Raw genomic sequence first — 25764 nt, forward strand, 5'->3', positions numbered from 1 at the left:
TATGTGTTATGGCTTTTCAACCTCTGACAGATCGGGATTCACAATATGGCAATTTAATAGAACATGGAAGAAGAATTATACCTAAACATGTGAGGGGTAAAAGAAAATTGTAAGGCCACTTATCTCACCACTCCTTGGCCTACATCTGAAGCTTTGCAGTGGTAGCTGTGTGGTTGATAGCTAGTGTCAGGAACGTTCTAGTCTGCTTCTAGTGCTGTAACATTTTATTTCAACTGACAAATTAGCCTGCGTAATAAATCTGGAGATATACAATTGGTGCAGAAATGCAGCCTTGTCTCGGCTAGCTGCACGTTCGGACTTAATTGTAATCAACACTGCTCGAGTCAAGTCTCGGAGACGAGTAAAACATGACACACTTGATTGCATTGTGCTTCAGAGATCCCAGAAGTGTCACTAGGCTACTGATAAGTTGCACAGTGGGACTCTCCGCTGTAGTGTAATGATCAATGGAGCTGTTGGAGGCCGTCTGAACTCACAGGAGAAAATGGCCCACTGTCCTTGAGGTTGAGGATTGTCTCCGTGTCCACCTGGACCCTTCTGGTCACTGGGTTGATACGGGGACATTTTAGTGATCTCTAATGGAGCCTCCTACACACACTCCATAGCTGCACTTCACACTTCTGGGGGTTATCAATCTGGCAACTTGTCAGGTCTGAAGGTGGGGGACCTCTGTTTGGCCAGAGGCATCGGCAGTGCATGGTTTCTGGGCCGTGTGTAAATGGCCTGGAAATGATCCGTGACATGGTGGCTGGGGCGGCACGCGCTCCCTCTGTGAACCTATTACCCAGAGGAGCTCTCATCCCCCTGCCTGCCAAATAGTTGTTTCTCTCTCTCTCCACTCTTCTTTGGATTCAGCCACCGATCATGATGGAGTGAAATCTGATGCAGCCAGACTGCCCTGCTTTATTCATATGTATGTGCCATAGGAATGGAGATGAAAGCAATAGGAAATGTTTCATTTCTGCTTCTGCCGTGGCTTATCTGGAAGCACAAAGGGTATTGTCAAAGTGTTTTTCTGTGGAGACTTCACACAATGTGCAGCGACTAGAGCAGAGTGGTCCAGCTGAACTAAAAAGCCACAACCAGAAAATAGAGACTCGTACTCATACGTTTAGGGCTGACCGATTTCAACACCGTCTTAGACATGGCACCCAAACGGTACGCATGAGGGACTGAGTACCTTTTAAGTCCTGCACTCTCTGAGGTGGCTGAAGCCACCCTTCTGACATTTAGCTGAGATGGAGCTTGGCTGACCTCCCTGGGTACTGATGATTCCCATCACCTGGAGGCTGGCCGGGACATTTCTATTTTAGTCAGCAGCTCAAGCACACAATCCAATTACACGGGCCAGCCTCGGCGTGGATCCCTGCACGGAATACCTGTCCCTCACCAGCGGGCCCACTGAAATGACTCATTAGCCAGGTCCTGCACATGTAATTGAAGTCCTTATTGAGTTGTTATTCCTCAGTGTTAAAAAATGTATCTTTGGGCTAAAGGTGCCAGCCACAGAGGTGAAAGCTCTCTGATCCAGGGGCTGTGTTATCAAGACCGGGTCAATTTTTATCCACCCTCTATCGTGCTGGCTTTCATCACCACTGGCATGTTGTGAAATTGGTATCAAAAATTGAATTTTTCATTCACCTGTTGCCATGGATACGCTGTGCAAACGTGGGGGGTTTGCCGAGCGTTATTGAAATGACAAATTGCAGTTGGAACCCACTCTCCAACCCTGAGGGAAATGGTCTGCTGCTCTTTTATTCAGGAAATATTGATTAAATGAGAGATGTTTGAGAATGGTGAAAACAGAATGTTGTGGATGGATTGGAAAATTATACACTGGAACATTGCCTTTTCAGATTTTTCCGTTAATCCCTCAGTACTTAACTACACTACAGTGGGAGGAAATGCACACTGGCTCAGTAAATACAAACCCATTATTAAGATATGAAAACACTTGAGGTGAAAAAGCTTTAGGCCAAGTTGGTAGGCCCCACAAAATAATTTGCGAATGAGGTCATGCAAATTGACAGATTCCCTTTGGTAGGTAGGAATAATCTTTGTGTTTTAACCCCAGGAGATTGATTTGATGAGCGACTTTCATCCGATTGGACTGTATTTAACCTGGCGTGGGATGTTAAAACCGCTTACAGTGCTTTACTGGTAAGGGCAACGCGGTAAGTCGAGTACACACTGGATTTCCAGCCCCCTCTCAACCCTACCAGACGGGACAACCCCGTGCCCTCTTCCTCAGTGAGTATCCTCTCGTGGGTGATGGTACTAATGTGGCTTCTGATGGTGGCCACTGTCTGTACAGGGCTGAATGTGAAACCGATGAGTTATGAGCCTGGCAGACGAAGCCCGGCGGACATTGGGGATCCGCATGTCCCTGTTAATGAGAGCTGAATAATGCAGGCAGGCGAGGCTCCCAGGTCGGGGCGGCAGCAGCAAGCTGCCGAGCACGCTCAGCTAGCAAGCCCGTCAATAGCCGAGTAATCAATGCCTGCCTAGTGCAGAGCTGACTGAGAGCTGAGCAGAGCAGGTTCCGGGTCTGCAAAAGCAATAGGTCCGTCTGTATTGCTCATTGTGTCATCTTTGAGCAAAGGCTCGATAAATCCACCCCCGGCCTGTCACATTGGAGAGGTTCTATCTTCTAGTGATCTCTGTACACTAGCTTTAACGAGTGAAACAAAAAGGAAGATGAAAACCAGAGCGGCTCTTTCATCTGATGCAACGCACCTAATCTAACCAAGGGGAAGTGCTTCTGCCTGCACTGCACTTCTTCTCTTCCCCCCCCCACCACCTCCCGCCCGAACCTCTTCAGAGAACTCTCTGTGATTCACACAGAGCCTGTCACTTTCTTTCTGCGCCAGCAGGCTTTGAGACCCATTCTTTATTAGAGATCCTCATTTACTCTGCAGGGAAGGGGGAATTAAAAATGAAAGGCGGCACTGTGCAGATGGAGGCAGAGCTCTCCACAATCAGGTCAGAGGTTCTCTTATGTAATCTCGTGCCCTTGTTTTCCTCCTCGCTCGCTCTCTTTTTTTTTTTTTTTTTTTGTCATCCGCCGTGTTGGATGTTTCCTCCCCCGCGTTGAAAGCACCAAAGAGGGCCCTGACAGAACCACGGTTGGAATCGATCTGATCCCTCGCGCTGTGAGAGGCGTCCCTGCCCTGTGCCTGCTTCATTTTCCCTTCACGTTTCTCATCAGCAGAGGCGTCCGTTACAAATGCCTGTATTAATCAGGCCCTTGTAGTGCGGCAGGAGGGGCTGGCTTGTCTGCCCAGATTCACTGGTGCCTGTCCTCCCTGCGCACTCCCAAGGCTCACTGGCATGTGGCAGGGAAAGCAAAATTAGTTTAGAGACGTTATTTACAGCCGCTGGAAGGGCACCAGTTGCAGCAGAACGAGCCACCAGGGTTTATGTGTGACTGACTGGAGGGGAGAGGACAACCTTTTCTGGGGCTAACAGTAGAGCACTGCAGAGCCAGGAGAGTACACAGTGTGCCGGAGCTATCTAGGCTAACCATCGAGCAGGGAAGCAATCGCAGCAACTGCGTCTCTATTTAATGGGAGCCTTGCTTTTGCCACATCAAGATGTTTACTGGAATAATACTTTCCATGGAGGTGCTGCGAAATCGAAACAGGAATGATTTCTCTGAATACGGACGTATTAAACAAGGAATATGTTTGATGTGGCACGATCAGTGGAATGAAACGCGTGTGCGTGCCATATGCTTGTGAAAACTCTTGAGCATAGCCCAATTTTAATGTTTGCACCAGCGCACATGAACATGGACCTTGTAGTAAAATAGAGATGGCATGTTCATGGAGTGTTAGAAGCCAACCCTCTCCACACTGCTGTAGTCAACAGTCTATCTCCAAGCAGTCACCAGTCCTCTGACAGTTGAGTAAAGAGTATTCCTTTCCCCCCCTTTCTATTGCCAAAAACAACATCTGTCTGTCAGATTTTCACCTCATATCCTGAATCTTACTCTTCTGGGAAACCGTGGGAGTAGTCTACTAAGTTGCTATGGTATTGGACTTCAGATAGTTCAGGACTAGTATGAAGCCATTATCTCAAATTGAAGGAGTATTTCCAGCAGAATGATAGCCTGTGGAATTCTAAGCCCTTGGAAACGATGGCGCATTAGAGTTATGTGACGGCAAGCTGTGTCTCGCCTTCACATGACCCTGTGGTTTTGAAATGGCTAACTGTTGCTGCTCACAATCCCCAACGGAGAGAGAAGTGGCGAGAGCGAGAGAATCGCTTGGAACAGTTTGCCCCAATGTCTGTCAATCAGGATCTTCCCATGTTGCCACAGTAATGACCGCAAATACAAAACGTAATGGATTGGGTGGGGAAAATCGAGGTATCTGGGAAGGGATGAAAAATTTATATTATTTAAGACATCCCCCTCAACCCCCATGTACACAATAATAGGAATGCTTACAGGTGACTGTTCGGGAAAGGGCATGGTCTTTATGAATGTTGATTAACTAGCCTTGTTTTATCAAATCTGAGGTAGTAGCCTCTAAGCCAGACCGAGTAAGTGCCAAATAAATATCACTATTTAATTTAGTTTAATATATCTTAATTTACCATTTGGATCACTTCAAAGTGATAAAATAAGCTTTGTTTACAAATTGCAGGTCAGATTTCTCCAGAAAATTATGACACCGTTTCTCAGGCACATTCTATCAATAGAATCTCCACGACTACAGCAACACATCAACAATACAATTAAGCCTATCTATATCCCTCTGATAATAAATAAGTAATTATAAATTAGAGTTGGGGTACAGAATACAAGTGTAATTTATCTGACAAATGCGTCTGGTAACGGTTCGTATATATCACTATTTTCTGTCTACACATTTTTGAAATGTAATCTGTGATAAAATCCACAGAGAAGTAGTCAGTCTGTCAGCTGATGATTCGTAGCAGGGCATTTTTGAAAACACTGGTGGGTTTGGAAAGTTACTTTGCATTTTACTGCTCGGACTTGAAATTAGCGTTTATAATACAGCAGCCTACATGCTTGTTGTAACTAGAAAACTGCTTCATATGAATTGAGAACTCTCAGGTATTTTTTATGTTGTTTTTTTAACCTTTATTTAACTAGGCAAGTCGGTTAAGAACAAATTCTTATTTTCAATGACTGCCTAGGAACAGTGGGTTAACTGCCTGGTCAGGGGCAGAACGACAGATTTGTACCTTGTCAGCTCGGGGATTCAAACTTGCAACCTTTCGGTTACTAGTCCAACACTCTAACCACTAGGCTACCCTGCCTAGACTCTAGAGCATGTTATGAAGTCTTGCCTGGGTTTGTTTTGTTGACTCGACAAAAAAAGATATATAAAATGTAAACTAAATGACCAAACTGACAGTTACTGAGTCTGGCTTTAATGGGCTACAATGGGTTTGTTTGATAGTGGAGTGATAAGAAAATGTATGTTTGCTTTGATGTAGCCTAGGCCTTTTCCCCATTATTGGAGTAGGCTAGTCCTTTCTGGAAAGAACATTTTAGGAAACTGATTTGGTCAGTTTTAAGCCTAACAAACACAATTTGTTTTATACTCCACTGAACTATACTCTACTTTACTTTTGCTGTACTCTGCTGTGCTTAAGTGTACTGTACCATCATATTGTGGAAAATAGACATCTTTATGATTTGGTCCTGTCACCAATCATAGACATCTATGTTTGGGTCAAATCAAGGCCGGACCGTATCAAAAATCTACGTGATGTTGAAATCGGGGCTGGATCGGCCCTCAAAAAAGAACTTCTGTGGACGTTGAAATCAAGGCCAGGGGGGACTGACCAACTACTTTTCAACTTCCATGGACCTCCAGTGTCAGTTGCTTCTCAGTGGGTGTGGATGCTGGAAAGAGGGGGCTCGTGGGTAGGTGTCAGTAAAAGCTGGGGGGAGGGGGGTGTAACGTTAGAGGGAGGGGTTGTCCAGATCGTTTTCACACTCGCTTTGGCCACCAGACGACGTAATTAAAATAAAACTGTTATGAGCTGAAAGGAAGGACAGTAGCAGGTGACCCAACTGTGGTTTCTGAATACTTTCCCATTTTATGTAACCAATTCAATTGCAGTAATTCCATTACAGATTTTGAGGAAAAAATATAATTATTTTGCCAATTTTAATCAAACGATAATGAATTAAAACGTATATTAGTACAACATTCCTAATTGGTAGGTCCACCTTTACTTGTTACTTCTGTGAACTTTCATTATTCTCCCTCACGAGGGAGAGAAATTTGAAGATATCTTAAAATATGTGGGGTTTTTTGTAACAGAGTTACAAAGCAATGTTTCTTAAACTTAGGCAAATCTTTTCTCCAAAACTATACTGAACAAAAATATAAACACAGCATGTAAAGTGTTGGTCCCATGTTTCATGAGCTGAAATAAAAGATCCCAGAAATGTTCCATATGCACAGATGACAGATGTGGCATATCAAGAAGCTGATTAAACGGCATGATCATTGCACAGGTGCACCTTGTGCTGGGGACAATAAAAGACCACTCTAAATGTGCAGTTTTGTCACACAACACAATGCCACAAATGTCTCAAGTTCTGAGTGAGCGTGCAATTGCGGCGACAGATAGCCTAGTGGTTAGAGCATTGGGCCAGTAACCGAATGGTTGGTGGATTGAATCCTCAAGCTGACAAGGTAAAAATCAGTCGTTCTGCCCCTTAACAAGGCAGTTAACCCACTGTTCCTTGGCCGTCATTGTAAATAAGAATTTGTTCTTAACTAACTTGCATATTTTAAATAATGGTTAAATAAAAATACAAAATTGGCATGCTGACTGCATGAATGTCCAACAGAGCTGTTGCCAAATAATTCAATGTTAATTTCTCTACCATAATCAGCCTCCAACGTTGTTTTCGAGAATTTGACTGTACCTCCAACCGGCCTCACAATCGCAGACCACATGTAACCACACCAGCCCAGGGCCTCCGCTTACGGCTTCTTCACCTGCGGGATCGTCTGTGACCATCAACCTGTCTGTAATAAAGCCCTTTTTGTGGGGAAAAACTCATTCTGATTGGCTGCGTCTGGCTCCCCAGTGGGTGGGCCTGGCTCCCAAGTGTGTTGGCCTATGCCCTCCCAGGCCCACCCATGACTGACCCACTGCCCAGTCATGAGAAATCCATAGATTAGGGCCTAGTTGAAAGTATTTTAATTGACACATTTCCTTATATGAACTGTAACTCGGTAAAATCATTGAAATGGTTGCATTAGTTTATTAGTTGGCAACGGTCTTCTGGAGGCGAAAGAAACGCACACCTGTTTAGGCGAAGTGCTGGCTAGCAGAGTAGAACACTTGAAAAAGAAAAGGAGAGAAGAAAAAAACGCTCTAGGAGCTCAGATGCAATAATTGAATAACCTGATGAAGACCGCTTGTCTGTCAATGTTGATTATATAGACTCTTAGCTTTCATTTGACACCCAATTTGACATGTTGGTGTTCATGGTCCTTTTACATGGAAATAACCGGGTTCACTGTGGGATTCTTTTGGAACACTTTCCATATGAAGAGAGTGTTACTGAATGACAATGAAGAGAGTGCGGTGAGTGGACTTTTTGTAATCATGTGTCATCCTGCTGAAGGCCTGACACTACGGTTAGTTTAATTACTGTAAGCGTGGAATTAGAGGCAGTTCACCCGAAAGGCAGTTCTTAGAATAGCTCTGGCATTCTGCATGCCACGGGATAATCTACTGGGTCATTTCAAGCAGCACAAATAGTTTTTAGATTTTGTTACCTTCTGAATACTGTATTTTCAAAATCCTGACCTTGCATAATGGAGTTCTTAGAATGGTATTACTCTTTCTCACACAATATTCCCACTAATTTACCATGCCTGTTTTTTTTGCCTGCATTTCTGTTTATCTGAAAGAGTTTGGGTGTAAAAAAACCCATGGTATATTAAAACCCACCAAAATACCTAGACACGAGTCCTGCATTTTAACAGACCCTGGAATAGAGGTCGACCGATTAATCGACATTGCACTCCACAAGCAGACTGTGTGGCAGGCTGACGACCTGTTACACGAGTGCAGCAAGGAGCCAAGGTAAGTTGCTAGCTAGCATTAAACTTATCTTATAAAAAATAATCAATCTTAACATAATCACTAGTTAACACTGGTTGATGATATTACTACTTCAACTAGCTTGTCCTGTGTAGCATATAATCAATGCGGTGGCTGTTAATTTATCATCAACATCCTACTTTGCCAAATGGGTGATTTAACATGCGCATTCGCAAAAAACCCCACTGTTGTTGCACCAATGTACCTAACCATAAACATCAATGCCTTTCTTAAAATGAATACACAAGTATATTGTTTTAAACCTGCATATTTAGTTAAATTAATGCTAGCATGCAATATTAACTAGGGAAATTGTGTCACTTCTCTTTTTGGGCTGCCTGGCTCGTTGCGAACTATGTGAAGATCATTTCTTCCTAACAAAGACCGTAATTAATTCGCCGGAATTTTACATACTTATGACATAACATTAAAGGTTGTGCAATGTAACAGCAATATGTAGACTTATGGATGCCACCCGTTCAATAAAATACGGAACGGTTCCGTATTTCACTGAAAGAATAAACGTTTTGTTTTCGAAATTATAGTTTCCGGATCTGACCATATTAATGACCAAAGGCTTGTATTTCTGTGTGTTTATTATAGCTAAGTCTATGATTTGATATTTGATAGAGCAGTCTGACTGAGCGGTAGGCGGTAGCAGGCTCGTAAGCATTCATTCAAACAGCACTTTCCTGCGTTTGCCAGCAGCTCTTCGCAATGCTTGAAGCCCAGAGCTGTTTATGACTTCAAGCCTATCAATTCCCGAGATTATGCCGGCAATACCATAGTGCCTATAAGAACATCCAATAGTCAAAGGTATATGAAATACAAATGGTATAGAGAGAAATAGTCCTATAATAATTACAAACTAAGACGTCTTAACTGGGAATATTGAAGACTCATGGTAAAAGGAACCACCAGCTTTCATATGTTCTCATGTTCTGAGCAAGGAACTTAAACATGAGCTTTTTTACATGGCACATATTGCACTTTTACTTTCTTCTCCAACACTTTGTTTTTGCATTATTTAAACCAAATTGAACATGTTTCATTATTTATTTGAGACTAAATCGATTTTTATTGTTGTATTGTATTAAGTTAAAATAAGTGTTTTATTTAGTGTAATTATCCGTTTTTTTTGGTCCTCCAATAATCTGTATCGGCGTGGAAAAATGACCAAACTACAGGTAGTAGGTCTGTGTGAATAGTTCTCTGCTTTTTTTTTTAGGTAAATTCATTAAACGTGGACTGAGCTTCCTGATTTGGCTTTGTTTTGATGCGTGGTCATTAAGAAATGACAGAGGCCCTCTCTCTCACTCACTCATCTTCACTCGCTCCTTGGAGCATAGGTACTTTCCTATTCTGGCCCAGGTCCCAGGCTGATGTGGTGTTGAGTCCCAGGTTGTGTAGGTCGGACCACCTGGCCCTCAGTCTTCCTCTTGGGCATGGCCAGTTGGGCTCAATTAAGGGCTCAATTAAGGGCAGCCTCCAGAGGATAAGGGCAGCCTCCAGAGGTGGGTTTGATTGGACCGGTTGACGGTCAGTGTCAGGAGGCTCTGACCAGGGAGGAGATGGAGTTGTTCCGTGTTTTGCAGTATTGTGGAGTTTGGGATGTGGTCGTGCCATATGATGCCATTATGTGGCGGAGGCACTTGGAGTCAAAGGCATCCAGATGACATGAAGTCCAGGGTGAGGGTCCATGACTGATCCGTACATCAGGATGGAGATGATCATGCTAAGTTTTGTTTTCAGATTATAGAGTTGTTTCCAATTGATATTTAGGCTGGCCATGGTTGAGGCTGCCCGGCTGATGCGTAGGTGAGTGTTGTCATTGCCGCTGCAGTCAGTTGTTAATGTGAATGAAAGTTGTCTTTGGGTTTACATGTTACCATGGAAACGTTATAAACTGAGTTGAATGCCCGGTCTTGAGTCAGCTCAGCTGTCCTACAACACATTATTCTATAACTGGGTAGTTTTGTCTCGTCTCTCCTTATGTCCACTGTTAGATATTTCCCAGGGGACAAATCCCAGAACTACTAATTAGAGGTCGACCGATAAATCGGAATGGCCGATTTAATTAGGGCCGATTTCAAGTTTTCACAACAATCGTAAATCAGTATTTTTGGGCGCCGATTTCAGATTATTTTTTAAATTATTTATTTTATTTTATACCTTTTATTTAACTAGACAAGTCAGTTAAGAACACATTCTTATTTTCAATTACTGCCTAGGAACTGTGGGTTAACTGCCTTGTTCAGAATAGAATAATAGTGAAGACATCAAAACTATGAAATAACACACATGGAATCATGTAGTAACTAAAAAAGTGTTAAACAAATCACAATATATTTTAGATTCTTCAAAGTAGCCACCCTTTGACAGCTTTGCACACTCTTGGCGTTCTCTCAACAAGCTTCACTTGGAATGCTTTTCCAACAGTCTTGAAGGTTGTCTGACATGCTGAGCACTTGTTGGCTGCTTTTCCTTCACTCTGTGGTTCACTCATCCCAAACCATCTAAATTGGGTTAAGGTCAGGTGATTGTGAAGGCCAGGTCATATGATGCAGCACTCATCACTCTCCTTGGTCAAATAGCCCTTACACAGCCTGGAGGTGTGCAGGTACAGCCGCCGAGCGGTAGCCACCCTTTGCGTTTTCAGGGGAAATTAAAAAAGCCCCTGGACGTTAACAAGGAGAGGCTCCATCTTTACTGGATGGTTTAACAGTGCAGAAGAAAATCTCTCCCGACAAATGTTTTTTCTCGTCAGGAACAGAAAAAGAAAGAAAAGTCGTACAGATATCGATTTGATGCTTGATACGTAAAAGCGCAAGTATCGATAGAATATCGTCCAAAACAATATTGCGATGTAACTATAGTTTTCCCCCCCCCCACATCACTACTATCAAGCTATTACCCATTTCAGACAGAAGATGTTGTATTACCTGTAAAAGAGCATACAGTAATGTTTACATGACCCCCTTTCAAACAGTCCTTTATTTAACACCACTCTTGCAGGTATACTCCTTTTATATAAAGTACCAGTCAAAAGTTTGGGAACACCTACTCATGTAAGGGTTTTTCTTTATTTTTACTCATTTCTACATTGTACAATAATTGTGAAGACATCAAAACTGCTTTCCACTAGACACTGGAAGAGGAATTCACCTTTTTAGCAGGACAATAACCTAAAACACAAGGCAAAATCTACACTTCATTGGCTTACTAAGACAACAGTGAATGTTCCTGAGTGGCCGAGTTACGGTTTTTAAGTCTACTTGGAAATCTATGGCAAGACCTGCAAATGGTTGTCTTGCAATGATCAGCAACCAACTTGACAGAGCTTGAAGAATTTTGAAAATAATAATGGGCAAATGTTGCATAATCTAGGTGTGGAAATTTCTTAGAGACTAACCCAGAAAGGCTCAGCTGTAATCGCTGCCAAAGATACTTCTACAAAGTACTGATTTGGGTGTGAATACTCATGTAAATGAGGTATTTCTCGATTTAATTTTCAAAACATTTGCAAAAATTTTTAGAACATGTTTTCACTTCATAATTTTGGGGCATTTGTATTTATTACTGATCCCCATTAGCAGTACATCATATAATATTACTACACCACTACATAACTACAATAATTGTTCGTAAAGATTGAAAAAAGTAAGGGGCCTAGACAGCTGCCCAGGGGAATTCCTGATTCTCCCTGGATTATGTTAGAGAGGCTTCCATTAAATAACACCCTCTGTCTTCTGTTAGACAGGTAACTCTTTATCCACAATATAGCAGGAGGTGTAAAGCCATAACACATGTTTTTCCAGCAGCGTGATCTATGATCAATAATGTCAAAAGCCGCACTGAAGCCTAACAAAACAGCTTCCACAATCTTTTTTTGTCATCAGTTTCTCTCAGCCAATTGTCAGTAATTTGCTGTACTTCTTGAATAACCTTCAACTATTAGTATGGTGAAAGTCAGTTGTCAATTGAATGTGTAATGTCAGCTTTTGTTGCTGCCGTGTCTTGCCAATGACAAAATCGGTAAAGTAATTGGCAATATTTTTGTGATTTTGTGATTTAATTAGCCATCTGATTAAATAAATGATGGAGCAGAGTTTGCCTTGTTGCCCAAAATTTCATTTGAGGTGCTCCTAAGCCTTTTTACCATAATTCTTTATATAATTTATCATTGTTTCATAGTACAGTTTCTTGTTCTTCTTTGTTCAGTTTAGTCACATAATTTCTCAATTTGCAGTATGTTTGCCAATCGGTTGTGCAGCCAGACTTATTTGCCATTTATTTTGCCTCATCCCTCTCAACCATACAAATGTTAATTTCTCATCAATCCACCGGAATGTAATACTTTTACAATAATTTTCTTAATAGGTGCATGCTTATTAGTAACTGGATTAAGCAATTTTATAAATGTGTCAAGTGCAGCGTCTGTTTGCTCCTCTTTACACACCACAGACCGGCAAATATTTACATCGTCAACATAGGAATCACAACAAAACTTATTGTATGACCTCTCATCCACAATATGAGGCCCAGTCTTTGGAACTTTGGTTTTCCTAGATATGGCTACTGTTTTGTGATCACTACATCCGATGGATTTGGAAACTACATTAAAGCACATTTCTGCAGCATTAGTAAATACATGTTGCTGATGTCATTCCTGTGCTGTTTGTAACTACCCTGGTTGGTTGACTGATAACCTGAACCAGGTTGCAGTCACTGGTTATAGTTTGAAGCTTTTGCTTGAGTGGGCAGCTTTATGAAAGCCAGTCAATATTTATATCACCCAGAAAATATACCTCTCTGTTGATATCACATACAATATCAAGCATTTCACACATATTATCCGCACTGCCACGATATGGGCAAAAACATTTGGCAACTGGGGTGGCAGGTAGCCTAGTTGGTAGAGCGTTGGGCCAGTAACCGAAAGGTTGCAGGATAGAATCCCCGTTCTGCCCATTTAACAAGGCAGGTAACCTACTGTTCCTTGGCCGTCATTGTAAATAAGAATTTCTTCTTAACTGACTGCAGTTAAGAAAACATTCTTATTTACAATGACGGCCCAGGTTAAAGGTTAAATAAAAAAAATACTTATTTTTAACCAAATGTTGCGATTTAGATCAAAACACTTGGGTGAACTTTTGGAATCTTGGAAATAGAATGTTTATTCTAATTCTATAGTTAGAATATAAATAATAGTGGGCATGACAACAAATTTAAAATGCCATGGGTAGGAACCAAAGTGATGTTCAGTGTTTCCTAGGGGACCCTATAATCTTTTGCTACATTACATCTTTATTCATGTAGCCAACATATTCATACCTCGCCTATTCCTCTTTTGACTTAGAAGATACTGTTGCGCAAACAACAGGCTGATTTCTGCCTCCACCAACACTGGTATCAGACTGTGTTAGCTAGCTACGTTTGCTCTGACTCAGTACTTTTATTAGCTAGTTAGCTAGCATTAGTGGCTAACAAGCTAAATCGTAACTTGCTAAGAAAATACAAACTAGCTGTTTGCAGATGTAAGAAACACAAACTAATATTGTAATTATAGAACACTTGTGGATTTATATTAAGATCAAAGTGGAAACAACATCGTTGTCATCAACATTGTTGCATGTGCTGCGTTGACCATGCAGACTGAACGAAAGTGTCTCATGGTCAAGCAACAACAAATGCTCTCCTTGAGTGATGGGGTGGGACCAGGTCTGTGTGGAAAGCAGCATGGAGAGAGAGAGTGGAGAGGGATGACTCAAGTGGCGGAGCAAACACATTTAAATACCATTATAGAAGGTAAAGTAAAAACCCACACCGGTCCGTGCATCAATACCGTATATAGTTAAATACGGTATACCACCCAGGCCTAATATTCCCCACGCAATTTGTTACCAAAGGAGTGTGTGAGCCAAAGGGGTGGGGGGTGTGTATGTGTTTTCTGGGTTTGGAATATCTAATCACAAACAAATCACAGCAGTGAATTACAATACATAGAGAATCATGAGAATCTCAATGCATATCGTATCCTCACCTATTTATTGTGATAATATTGTATCGTGAGGTCCCTGGCAATTCCCAGCCCTAATTGATAGTCAGACAGCTAGGCCTAAGTGTTAATCAAATAGAACCCATCAATTTGTGCAGTTATGTTTTGCTGTCTTTTTTGTGACAAGATTCCTCCTGGTTCTGTGGCCTCTTAGGTCTTTGTGTTGGGATTATATTTTATTTGAATGCTAGCAGCTCTCATCAGGCTCAAGCCCTGTGACTAAAGGATTAGACCAGACTATTTGAGAGTTTTTGTCACCCCTGTCTGACCATCTAGCCACACAGCCAATCAAGCTCCAACAGAGCATTTGAACCTGCCTCTGACCAAGCGTGTCAGAGTTCAGCTGAGCACTCGGCAACACAGCCATAGCTTCATAGAGCAAGGATCCAATGCTGACCTAGCTATAAATAGTGGCTATATGGATGGATACCTATCCACTGACTATCTCATTTTTCCTGTAGGATCCCTGGAGGATTTTGTGTGTTATGATTCAATTGTCAGCCTTTGACAAATCGACTTTCTTTTCAGTATGCGGCATGCATCTCTATCATTCTATCCAAACATCCCAAGTGCGAGAAGGAGAATTGAATCTGAGCTTTATTTTCTGACACATAGCCAGGGGTTTAAATTAGCATCTGTGATAAGTCAATAATGGCATGACATACTTTTTATAGGGTCCTATAAAATCTGTTTTATTTTCCCAGGTTTCAGTTCCCCCCCCCCCCATGTTTTTCACTCTCAAATCACACCTTTTAATAGGAAAAACAACAACAACCGATGCTCTGAATCAGGGGTGGGCAACTCCAGACCTCAGGGGATGGAGTGATGTCACACTTTTCCCCCATCCTTAGCAAACACTGCTGATTTTAAACTAATTGCATTCTAAACTGAAGATAATGATTAGTGATTATTGGTGTCAGGTGTCTTAGCTGGGGCTGGGACAAAGTGTGACACCGATCAGGCCCCCCCGAGGATTGGAGTTTACCATCCCTGTTCAAAATCCACAACAATGCTTAAACCACATCAGGAGACCACTTTTGAGGTCTCGGAAAAATAGAAGAAATTTGGATTTTGGGGTGTAGTTACCCTTTAATCCAAGTGTGCACCTTCAAGAGACCTGTTTCGTTAGTGATGTTTCTGTTGCACTCTAGATTAGAGTTTGCAAAACAAATGACCACTGGATTGATGCAAATAATCATGATGGCATTAGGGGTAGGCATATTCTACTTTGTAGTTAACATTTTATTTGGGAAAGCCTTTCCATCTCTACCAGAAGACGGTTATCATTAGCATCATCTTTAACGGCTCCACAAAGTGTAAACATATGCTCGCACCGCAAACACAGACAGGGGCATTCCTGTCCCATTTCAGAAAGTTCATGGAAAATACAAATCAGTGATGCGTTTGGTTCATGTCTGATGATAAACTTAGGCAAGTTCATGAATTTTCTATTAAGTTCAATGAAAAAAGATATCTATTGTTGAATTCCGTTTTATAGTCTGGATTCCGTCCGTGTCCTCTGCAACGCTGATTTTATAGGGCCCTACTTTTAATCCTTACAGTAGCCCTAAACTGTAGGCTATGGTGGGGAATCTGACCCCTCCTCATCCAGACAGACAGCTCTCTCTCTGTCTCTCTCTCTCTCTCTCGGTCTCTCTCTCTCTCTGTGTGTGTGAAAAGCCTTCCATTGTCATGGGGGGCGAAGCGGTTACACCAATGCTTTCATATGATAAGTGCCTTGAAAAGGAGGCTTGTGAAAGAGATGCTCCTATTCCTGCACACAAGTTGTTTTTGACCCAGTGTTAGGAAAGCGAAAGCGGCAAAGGGCTGTGATTTGCCTCAATGGAGTCTTTGTGTCAGGGCCCATAAAACGCCTGGGTCTTGTTTCGCTCTTTATGGGTCTGTCACATGTAAACAGGCTAGGGTGAGGAATACCAATAGCTCAGAGCAAATTGGTTATGAAGACTGTGTCTTTCTTTGCCTTACATGTTTGGTACAGGCTGACTAAGATCAACCAGAACTTCCTAACCAAGAACAATGTCAGTGTTAGTGTGTCCTTTGTAAGTCAGGACCTCCCACCCTTACTGATATGAGTGCAAATCTCTTTGTGTTACATTAAATGTCTCACAATGGAGAGGTAGGCCTAATAAGAGCGTGGTTGCCTCCATTAAGACCTTCATTAATGTTGACATATTGTTCATTCTCTTCCATTAGCTTAAGTCTTAGGGCTATGGCTCATTCAGACTCGAGATCGAGAGCGAAGAGTGCTTGCAGGCTTTGACGCTAGCAGTAGAAGTCAACCTTGTTTTCGTGCTGTTGTTGACCTCTTTGGATTGATATGTCAGGGTGTTAATTAGACTAAATATCCTGTGGCGGGGTAGCTCTGGTGAGGAGAAAGGAGATTGATCTCTGGGTCAGGGCTTGTGGCTTTGATTTCAGAGGTCTCTTTAGTCCTGCCTGACGTCAACCTGCTGGTGAAAGAGGAAATGGACTCCATATGTGTTTGGGGTTTGTGGAAACCTCACCCTCCCTGGCAAAGCCCAGCTCACTGTTGGCATACATGTGGCTTATAAACCCAAAGGCAGCTTTCTCCTTGAACTTGAGTGCATCGAGAAAGCTTGTTTTTTATTTTTTATTTGTCAGGAATGGTACAGTTTATGATGAGCAAAGCTGTTGCAAAGACCGTACACTTTACACGTAGAATCATGTGAAAATGTTGACAGTCAGACGTCAACAGTGCTCTGAACGATCTGTAGACCAACCGGAGATCCACGTTCGGTGGGTTGTGTGCGACCCTTTAAGTCAACGAGACTGTTTAGAAAGTATTCTCTGTACATCTGCTTTAATATTGCAGATTTTGGCTTCTATCAATGCAACTGCATCATTTCCAATCCCCCATATTACATGTCTTTGTAAATATATACAGTACCAGCCAAGAGTTTGGGCACACCTACTCACTCAATGGTTTTTCTTTATTTTTACTCCTTTCTACATTGTAGAATAATAGTGAAGACATCGAAACTATGAAATAACACATTTGGAATCATGTACTAACCAAAAAAGTGTTAAATCAAAATATATTTTAGATTCTTCAAAGTAGCCACCCTTTGCCTTGAAGACAGCTTTGCACACTCTTGGCTTTCTCTTCCCACATATGCTGAGCACTTGTTGGCAGCTGTTCCTTCATTCACTCTACAGCCAACTCATCCCAAACCATCTCAATTGGGTTGAGTTTGGGTTATTGTGGAGGCCAGGTCATCTGATGCAGCAGTCATCAGCCTGGAGGTGTGTTGGGTCATTGTCCTGTTGAAAAACAAATGATAGTCCCTCTAAGTGCAAACCAGATGTTATGGTGTATTGCTGCAAAATGCTGTGGTAGCCATGCTGGTTAAGAGTGCCTTAAATTCTAAATAAATCACTGACAGTGTCACCAGCAAAGCACCATCACACCACCTCCATGCTTCAATGTGGGAACCACACATGCAGAGATCATCCATTCACCTACTCTGCGTCTCACAAAGACACAGCAGTTGGAACCAAAAATATCACATTTGGAGTCATCAGACCAAACAACAGATTTCCACCAGTCTAATGTCCATTGGCCGAAGCAAGTCTCTTGTTGTTATTGGTGTCCTTTTAGTATGATTCAGCCTGATTCACACAGTCTCCTCTGAACAGTTGATGTTGAGATGTGTCTGTTACTTGAACTCTGAATCATTTATTTGGGCTGCAATTTCTGGGGCTGGTAAGTCTAATGAACTTATCCTCTGCAGCAGAGGTAACTCAGGGACTTCCTTTCCTGTTACGGTCTGTCACGCCTTGGTCTTAGTGTTTTGTGTTTTCGTTGATTGTTTGGTCAGGCCAGGGTGTGGGTTTGTTTTGTTGTATTTCGTATTGGGGTTTTGTGGTTATTGGGATTGCGGCTGAGTAGGGGTGTTGTATGGGCTTGGCTGCCTGAGGCGGTTCTCAATCAGAGTCAGGTGATTCTCGTTGTCTCTGATTGGGAACCGTATTTTGGTAGCCTGGGTTTCGCTTTGTATTTCGTGGGTGATTGTTCCTGTCTCTGTGTAGTTTCACCAGATAGGCTGTAATTAGGTTTTCACGTTCTGTTTGTTGTTTTGCTTTTGATTGAAGTATTTTCATGTATCGCTCTTCATTTATTAAAGACATGAGTAACCACCACGCTGCATTTCGGTCCGACTCTCTTTCGACAAACGAAGAACGGCGTCACACGGTCCTCATGAGAACCAGTTTCATCATAGTGCTTGATGGTTTTTGCAACTGCACTTGAAGAAACTTTCAAAGTTCTTGAAATGTTCCTAATTGACTGACCTTCATGTCTTAAATTAATGATGCTTATTTGAGCTGTTTTTGCCATAATATGGACTTGGTCTTTTACCAAATAGGGCTATCTTCTGTATACCACTCCTATCTTGTCACAACACAACTGATTGTATGAAATGCATTAAGGAAATACATTCCACAAAATATTTTTTAACAAGGCACACCTGTTAATTGAAATGCATTCCAGGTGTTTACCTCATGAAGCTGGTTGAGAGAATGCCAAGAGTGTACAAAGCTGTCATCAAGGCAAAGGGGGGGCTACTTTGAAGAATCTCATATACAAAATATTTTGATTTGTTTTAACACTTTTGTGGTTGCAACATGATTCCATGTGTTATTTCATAATTTTGTCTTCATTATTATTCTACAATGTAGAACATAGTAAAAATAAAGACCCTTGAATAAGTAGGTGTGTCCAAACTTTTGACTTGTACTGTATATATTGTTTATGTATTTTCTTTCTTTATTCTTTTCCCCTAACCTTACCACCCCTTCCCTAATTTGAGTAAACTAATGGAAAACAATACTTAGTCTTCTACTTCCAGCGTATACATATTTCATACTTTTTACAGACACAGTATATTTTACATTAGTTGTCTTGTGTTTATTTTTGGTCCCAGCCTTCAGCTACCCTCAACCCCTCCCATCTATCTCTGAGGACCATCCAGTTTTGATTTCTAGCTCTGCCATATATTTTTCAACTGTGCTGTGATGTTTCACAAAAGTTTTGAATCTTTCTATTCTCCTAGTTTCTATAGATTCTCTGTAAGTTAACATTGTCTGAATTTGATTTGGAGGTTTGGCAAATGTCTACAATACTTTCTGAAAGTGGATACTTTCCAGGGCTCGAAATGAATGCTTGTCCCGATGTCTCGGGCAAGAAAAAGTCGGTCAAGAAGAATATAGATTTAAGTTTTATGAATGGATAAGTTAATAAAAAATGAATCCTCACATCACAATATCAAACAATTCTTCTGATAAGAATTTGATCCAAGTGGTTAACATGGAATAATATTAAAATCAATTTTTTTCATGTAGGCTACATAAATGAAAAAGCCCACTTGCATATTACAGACTCATGTCCAAACCGATGCTAACATGAGGGATGCGCCAGAAAATGTAGATAAACTTTAATGAGACTTTTTTTAATTACAGAAATATTGCGCACCGCACATCACGAGCGGCGGTGTTCAGCATTTTGAAACTATTTAACCATACCTTTAATTGTTTAAAACTCAGGCGTTTCATGTCATTTGATGAAGCATGTCTTACCTTGGTTTAAAAAAATATATTATTGTATTGTACTGCAGTCAAAGGCATAATCGTACTCGTATAAGAGATTGAACATTATTTATAATAAGGGTGAGATGGAGAAAATCGGACCTGTCTGAAATGAAAATGGAGGTCCTCCATTTTTTTTATTTTTTTACCTGAACCCTCCCTAAATGCATGAAAAAAAGACAACTGACCCTTCCCTATACCCCAAAATAATAATGAATATGTAAAGTGGATAGCAGAGAACTGTCTACCCTCACTTCTTGGACAGACCAGAGCCTTAGATATGCAGTTTTAGAAACTGTTCTTCGTCCTGTAAGGAATTTTGGTATTGCAAAGGGCTACAGGCCACAAGGTTGTGTGTTCGCAGTCCACTGTGGAAGAGTATGGTTGGAAATATATCATTTATAGTAAAAGCATAAATCTATCATCGTATTTGCAGGGCCGAGAAAATAATTGCCTTTTTATAAAATATGTAATTCAATTCAACGTAATTTTACCTGAGTAATTTTTTATAGCACACAAAGTACTGGCTAAAAATGGACAGAGAGGCCTATGTGCTCATCTTATCATATTTGTCAAGTCAGTCTGTCTTGTTTGCAACGAAGCTGTCCCTGTTTGCAAATAATTTAATCCGAGACGTCATTAGGAATCTGATCATGGTACTTTCAAAAATTAGGCCTACCTTTCCACCCCAGAGCGAGAAGGTCTACCGACACATTAAAATGTAAGCTTTAACTAATGGCTACTCTTCTTCCGTGGCTTACTCCAACGAGAGACGGTCACAATTGTTTCCCTAAAAGCTGTCTGGGTTTAAACATTTTCTATTGTACAGAAAGTGAAAAGCTTAATCAATTGATAGTGAAATAATTGGATTACTTCCCAAGCAAAGTCCATTTTTTGTTTCCCTGCTATAGTGGGTTGTAGCTCAGCCTCTGAATGTCATGTCAATTAAACAATGAAACCCCCATATGCATCGGGAGCCACTTCTTTCCCGGTCATTTTACAACTTGTTTCTATCATAAAGCATTACGTGCCAAAGCACTCTTTCTAGTTCACCTTATATAATCAGATCTGTTTTATTTTCTTAAATTAAGCTAATAAGGGGTAGGTTAATAAAAAAATTAGGCCTATGGCATACCCCATCAAAACAGTGCAAAGTGGGGAATTGACAGACAAATCTATGGATATAGCAGCCTATAGCCTCATTTTGTCTGTCAAACAGGTTGGCCTACTACCTTAGTTCTTAAATGGGGACAAATAGGCTCCAACACAAAGCCCTCTTGTTGTTTCCTAAAGTCTAATTCAAATGAAGACAGTTTTTAATTATGCCTACTCGAATTTGCTTACTTTCAGCACCATTTCCGATCGATTGTAGCACGGCCATTGGTTAGGCAGCACACAATAAAAGTATTTGATCAGCATGAGCAGGCCAGGGCTCGGTTGCAATATCCATTGTGGTATGTAATGAAGCTTAGCTGCTGGGATGGTGTAAATAAAGCTATCTTAGAAAATATAACTTTGCTCTGTGCTTCGAAGCCTATAGCAGCGTTTCTCCAAACTCGGTTCTGGGGATCTCAAGGGGGGCACGTTTTGCCCTAACACTACACAGCTGATTCAAATAATCCACGCTTGTTGAGGAGTTCATTATTTGAATCAGCTGTGTACTGCTAGGACGAAAAACAAAACGTGCACCCCTTTTGTGGTCTGAGGACTGAGTTTGAGAAACTCTAGCCTATAGGTTATGGATTATTTGATTGAGACCCCACTAAATAGCCTATAGGTGCACTTGGTATTGCGCATTCAGCGGAGAATCAGAGATGAGGGTCGGCAGCGGGCTACATCGATATGTAGCCTAATGAGCAACTAATTCTGAAACACTGGAAAATATTGACATTTCATCAATTACCAATTATATGACCCTCCCATGACCCTCCCTTGGACTAGATTGAAACAATATTAAACCTTCTCCTGGACTGGAATTTAAAAACATGACCCTCATTTTCCTGCAGGTATCCATTGTGTACATTTCAATCCATCCCTAACCCATGCAAATTGCAAGACGCGTCTTTAGAGTGCTGCCTTTTCTTAATATCTAATGGATATTTTCATCTATGTCACACGTGCAGTGCGCTTTTGAGAACGGCTTTTTACCGCTAATTGCAATTTGGAACATTCGTGTGTAGCCTACAGCCATATGCACATTGTTGAGCTTATAATATGAAGAAATAAAACGTTGTCAACATTTTTAAGATAAATGGTCAGATCTGTTGCATCGGCCTCTTTGCTTTTTAAAAAACATTTTTGAATGTGCAGTGGTTGTATGAGTTTTGGTCTGTGGTCCTAGAACTGTCGGTTTTGAACCGCATAAATATTTTTTATCGTCCCAGGGACGACGGGACGCCCTTAATTTCGAGCCCTGTAGGGAATTGTTTTATAAAGACATAAAAAGTGTTTAGTCGTGTTGCAAAACTTTATAGGCTATCAAGGGGGGGGGCAACCATCCTACCAAGAGAGCCTAAAAAGCAGTGTTGTATTTTGAGACTGGCTTGAATATGCAAAGAAGCCAACAGACAGTGTAGCCTACATGTTCTTCTGATTCTCTATGGTAAAAAAGATAGTAATGCATTTTATGTTGTGAAGTGGCATTGTACAATGTTGTAATAATGGTGTCGCAGACCTTTTTTAGGGGGGGGGGGACAAGTGGCCTCTCAAAAGTTAATGTCAAGCCCTGATTTCTTTCCTGCTATACTTTCCTGTGTGGCAAGATTCAAATCTCTAATGATCTCATTATAGTTTATCCTGGTATGTTAAGAGCTTCTGACTGCAGTATTTTCACACATTTTCTCTTCTCTTTACAGGGCAACAATGTGGGTTACTGGGAAGGGGATACCGAGAAGACCCTAAAGCTGCTGTAACCCTTCTCCCACTGCCTCCAGTAGTCTGAGAAGGTCAGACTTAACTGTGGTGCGCCTGGGCCGCTGGCACTAAGATGTCCCTAAGCAGTGGCACTGCAGGCGGGAAAGGTGTGGACTCTAATGCGGTGGACACTTATGACAGCGGTGATGAATGGGATATAGGTGTTGGCAATCTGATCATTGACCTTGACGCAGACCTAGAAAAGGACAAACTTGAGATGTCTGGCACTAAAGACGGTGGGGGCATGGCTGCCCCTCCCAACGCTGTAGCAGCTCTACCCGACAACATCAAATTTGTTAGCCCCGTACCCGCTGCTCAAGGCAAAGAGAGTAAACCCAAATCCAAGCGAAGTAAGAACTCAAAGGAAAGTGCCAAGGCCTCGGTTACAGACGGGGCCAAGAAAGACGCCCAGGTGCGAACCCAGGGCGAGGTTATGGGATCTGGCATTGGCACAGGTCCCACAACAAACACCAACTCTGGAAAGGGTGCTGAGAAGAGCAGCAAAGCCTCCCGTAATGTTCCTAGTGGAAAGAAAGACAAGGAGGTGGGCTCTGGGAAAAGTAAGAAGGAGAAAAGTGAAGTTGTGGCTACAGGAGTGGCTAATACTGAGAAGGAGATAGGTGCCCCAAATCTGCCTTTGGGGGGCCCTCGTAGCGTCCCATTTGATGGTACGCAAAATACAGACTTGGCTGTGGCCGAACCACTTGGGAATATCGCCCTGGATTCCACAGGGATTGCTGTACCACCGTTAGCCATTAAAAGTGATCCAGAAGAGATGGACAACAGTGAATGCAGAAACCTGAAGAAAGTGAAAAGTGAAAAGGTAAGTAACAAGCTGTCTTGTCTTCGATTTTGTGCTTGGCTGCTGTTAAATCAACTGCTTTGAACTATAGCAGATGCTGTCTGTTTGTTTGCTGCTGGAATATTAGCATATCTCGCTCGCCTTGACAAGTGATTTATTACATTTTAATGTAGCACTTTGCTTTCAAATTGAGTGAGCTACAGACGTAATCTGGTTCTCTGTGTGGGGGATAAGAGCTTTGTACTGTCTCGAAACCTCTCATGTAATCACTGAATTTGATGGGTGTGTTAAGTAGTGCATGAGGCTCCATCTTAACACTAATGGCTCCTCGGGGGACTTTCACACTGCTGTACTCACCCCATAGCCCAGAAACAAGTGAAGTATGTTATGCAAGACCCAACATAAGCGTCAGTCTGTACCACTACATATTGCAGATGCCTGTCCTTTTATATATGCCAGTCATTTCAACAATGGGTCACTGCTCAGACCCTTCACTGCCATTAGTAAAAGGCCTGAGCAGTAACACAGGCACCCGTTTTCGAACCTTCTAGATGATGTTCTCAGGCACTCAAATGGGCAGTCTTGTTTTTACACAAGTTGCTTGTCGACATAGTGGGGGGAGGAGAGGGTGGTGGTGGAAGGCTTCAGCGTGTCGGATGCCAAAGATGTGACAAACCTGAGTGCTGCTGCTCTCTGATAGGGTTTCTGACAGAGACGCTGGAGAGTATTGACAAGCCATCTCTAGAAGAGGCTTTGCACCAGGAGATCAGTTACAATTGTCAGCCATATGTCACCGCCATACGCTGAGACAAAAGTGAAGCTCCAGGGGCAGTGTTGGACGTCGTGTTCTGGCAGCAGATTTTTTTGGGGGGTTGAAGAGCCTCTGCATTTTCCAGCCTGCAGTTAGTTAGCTGGGGGGCACTTTCAGGGTAGAGTTACCCATTAGACATAATTACTGGCTACTCTTCTCCATGTCATCTTGATAGTATGCTTTTCAAAGTCTTCATCGGATGGAACTTGGTAAGATCGTCAGGAAAAGGTATCAAAGTTTCTTTCGCTATGAGCTGTGTGATAGCTGCTTCTGCTGTATAGAATAGGACATCCATCCGTATTCCATTGAGAGGGTTTTCTGCGTATCTCCGGAGCTTGGGGAGTGCTGAACTCTGTGGCGGGAGGTTTCATGTGTCATCTTGCTCCATTTTCAACCTCTTATCATTCAATGGTAGGGGACATTCAGTTCAACTCATTCTCGCTGTGTCTGTCATGGGTTGGGGGAGGAGGAGAGGAAGCAGTTTACTCCCTCTGTGAGGATCATGCCGGCAGGCCAGGAAATCCTGCGACTAAAGGACAAGATATCTCTGTCGTCTGTCTAGGGTCAATAAGTAATCCTTTGTTTAGACACATTAAAGGCTTGGTCGCATTAAAATTACACTATTCTTTAGCAAAAAAAACATGTTATCATCCTGTGTGGCCCTTAAGATCTCATCAATAGGCAATTTCTGACATTATGTAGCTGTCAGCAGCTGACACTGGCTAACGGCACCCATTCTACAGTCATGACCTTCACATGCCTTTCCTGTTTGGACAACACAGGGAATTTGCAGTGCCCTGTACAGGCATTAACCTCCGTGATGGTGATTGCATGTTTCCACTGTGTCAGAGATGGAATTACTTGAGGTGAATGAGAGACTCTCTTTTTGAAATCCCTCGTAATCCGCTTTTGACGATTATTTTAATGTCTCCTGGTTGTCTACAGTCTGTCTCATCTCTTTAGACAATATAGGCTGTCATAAAAACCTCATCACTTACGTAATTACACTTTTTCCTACTAAGCGCCCTGCCGTAAAATGGGAATCATTCTACCACAAAAAGTTCTGCATATTACAGACTCATGTCCAAACCGATGCTAACATGAGGGATGCGCCAGAAAATGTAGACCAACTTTAATGAGACTTTTTTTAATTACAGAATTATTGCGCACCGCACATCACCGGCCTTGAATCTGAGCGGCGGTGGTCAGCATTTTGAAACTATTTAACCATACATTTAATTGTTTAAAACTCAGACGTTTTATGTCATTCGATGAAGCATGTCTTACCTTGGTTTAAAAAAATCTATTATTGTATTGTACTGCAGTCAAAGGCATAATCGTACTCGTATAAGAGATTGAACATTATTTATAATAAGGGTGAGATGGAGAAAATCGGACCTGTCTGAAATGAAAATGGAGGCCCTC

The 25764-nt window shown here is 41.9% G+C and overlaps 1 protein-coding gene across 1 annotated transcript in view; it reads left to right on the top strand.

Moving 5' to 3' along the window:
• Nucleotides 1-25764, top strand: part of znf609a (zinc finger protein 609a) — a 167618-nt gene that overhangs the window by 51038 nt on the left and 90816 nt on the right. Inside the window, exon 2 of the mRNA XM_035790547.2 lies at nt 22669-23549. Within this exon, the coding sequence (XP_035646440.2) occupies nt 22800-23549 (750 nt within the window). The 5' untranslated portion in view covers nt 22669-22799. The remainder of the gene's footprint in view (nt 1-22668; nt 23550-25764) is intronic.

Source organism: Oncorhynchus keta, chromosome 17 (assembly GCF_023373465.1).
Source record: "Oncorhynchus keta strain PuntledgeMale-10-30-2019 chromosome 17, Oket_V2, whole genome shotgun sequence".
Lineage (NCBI taxonomy): Eukaryota > Metazoa > Chordata > Actinopteri > Salmoniformes > Salmonidae > Oncorhynchus > Oncorhynchus keta.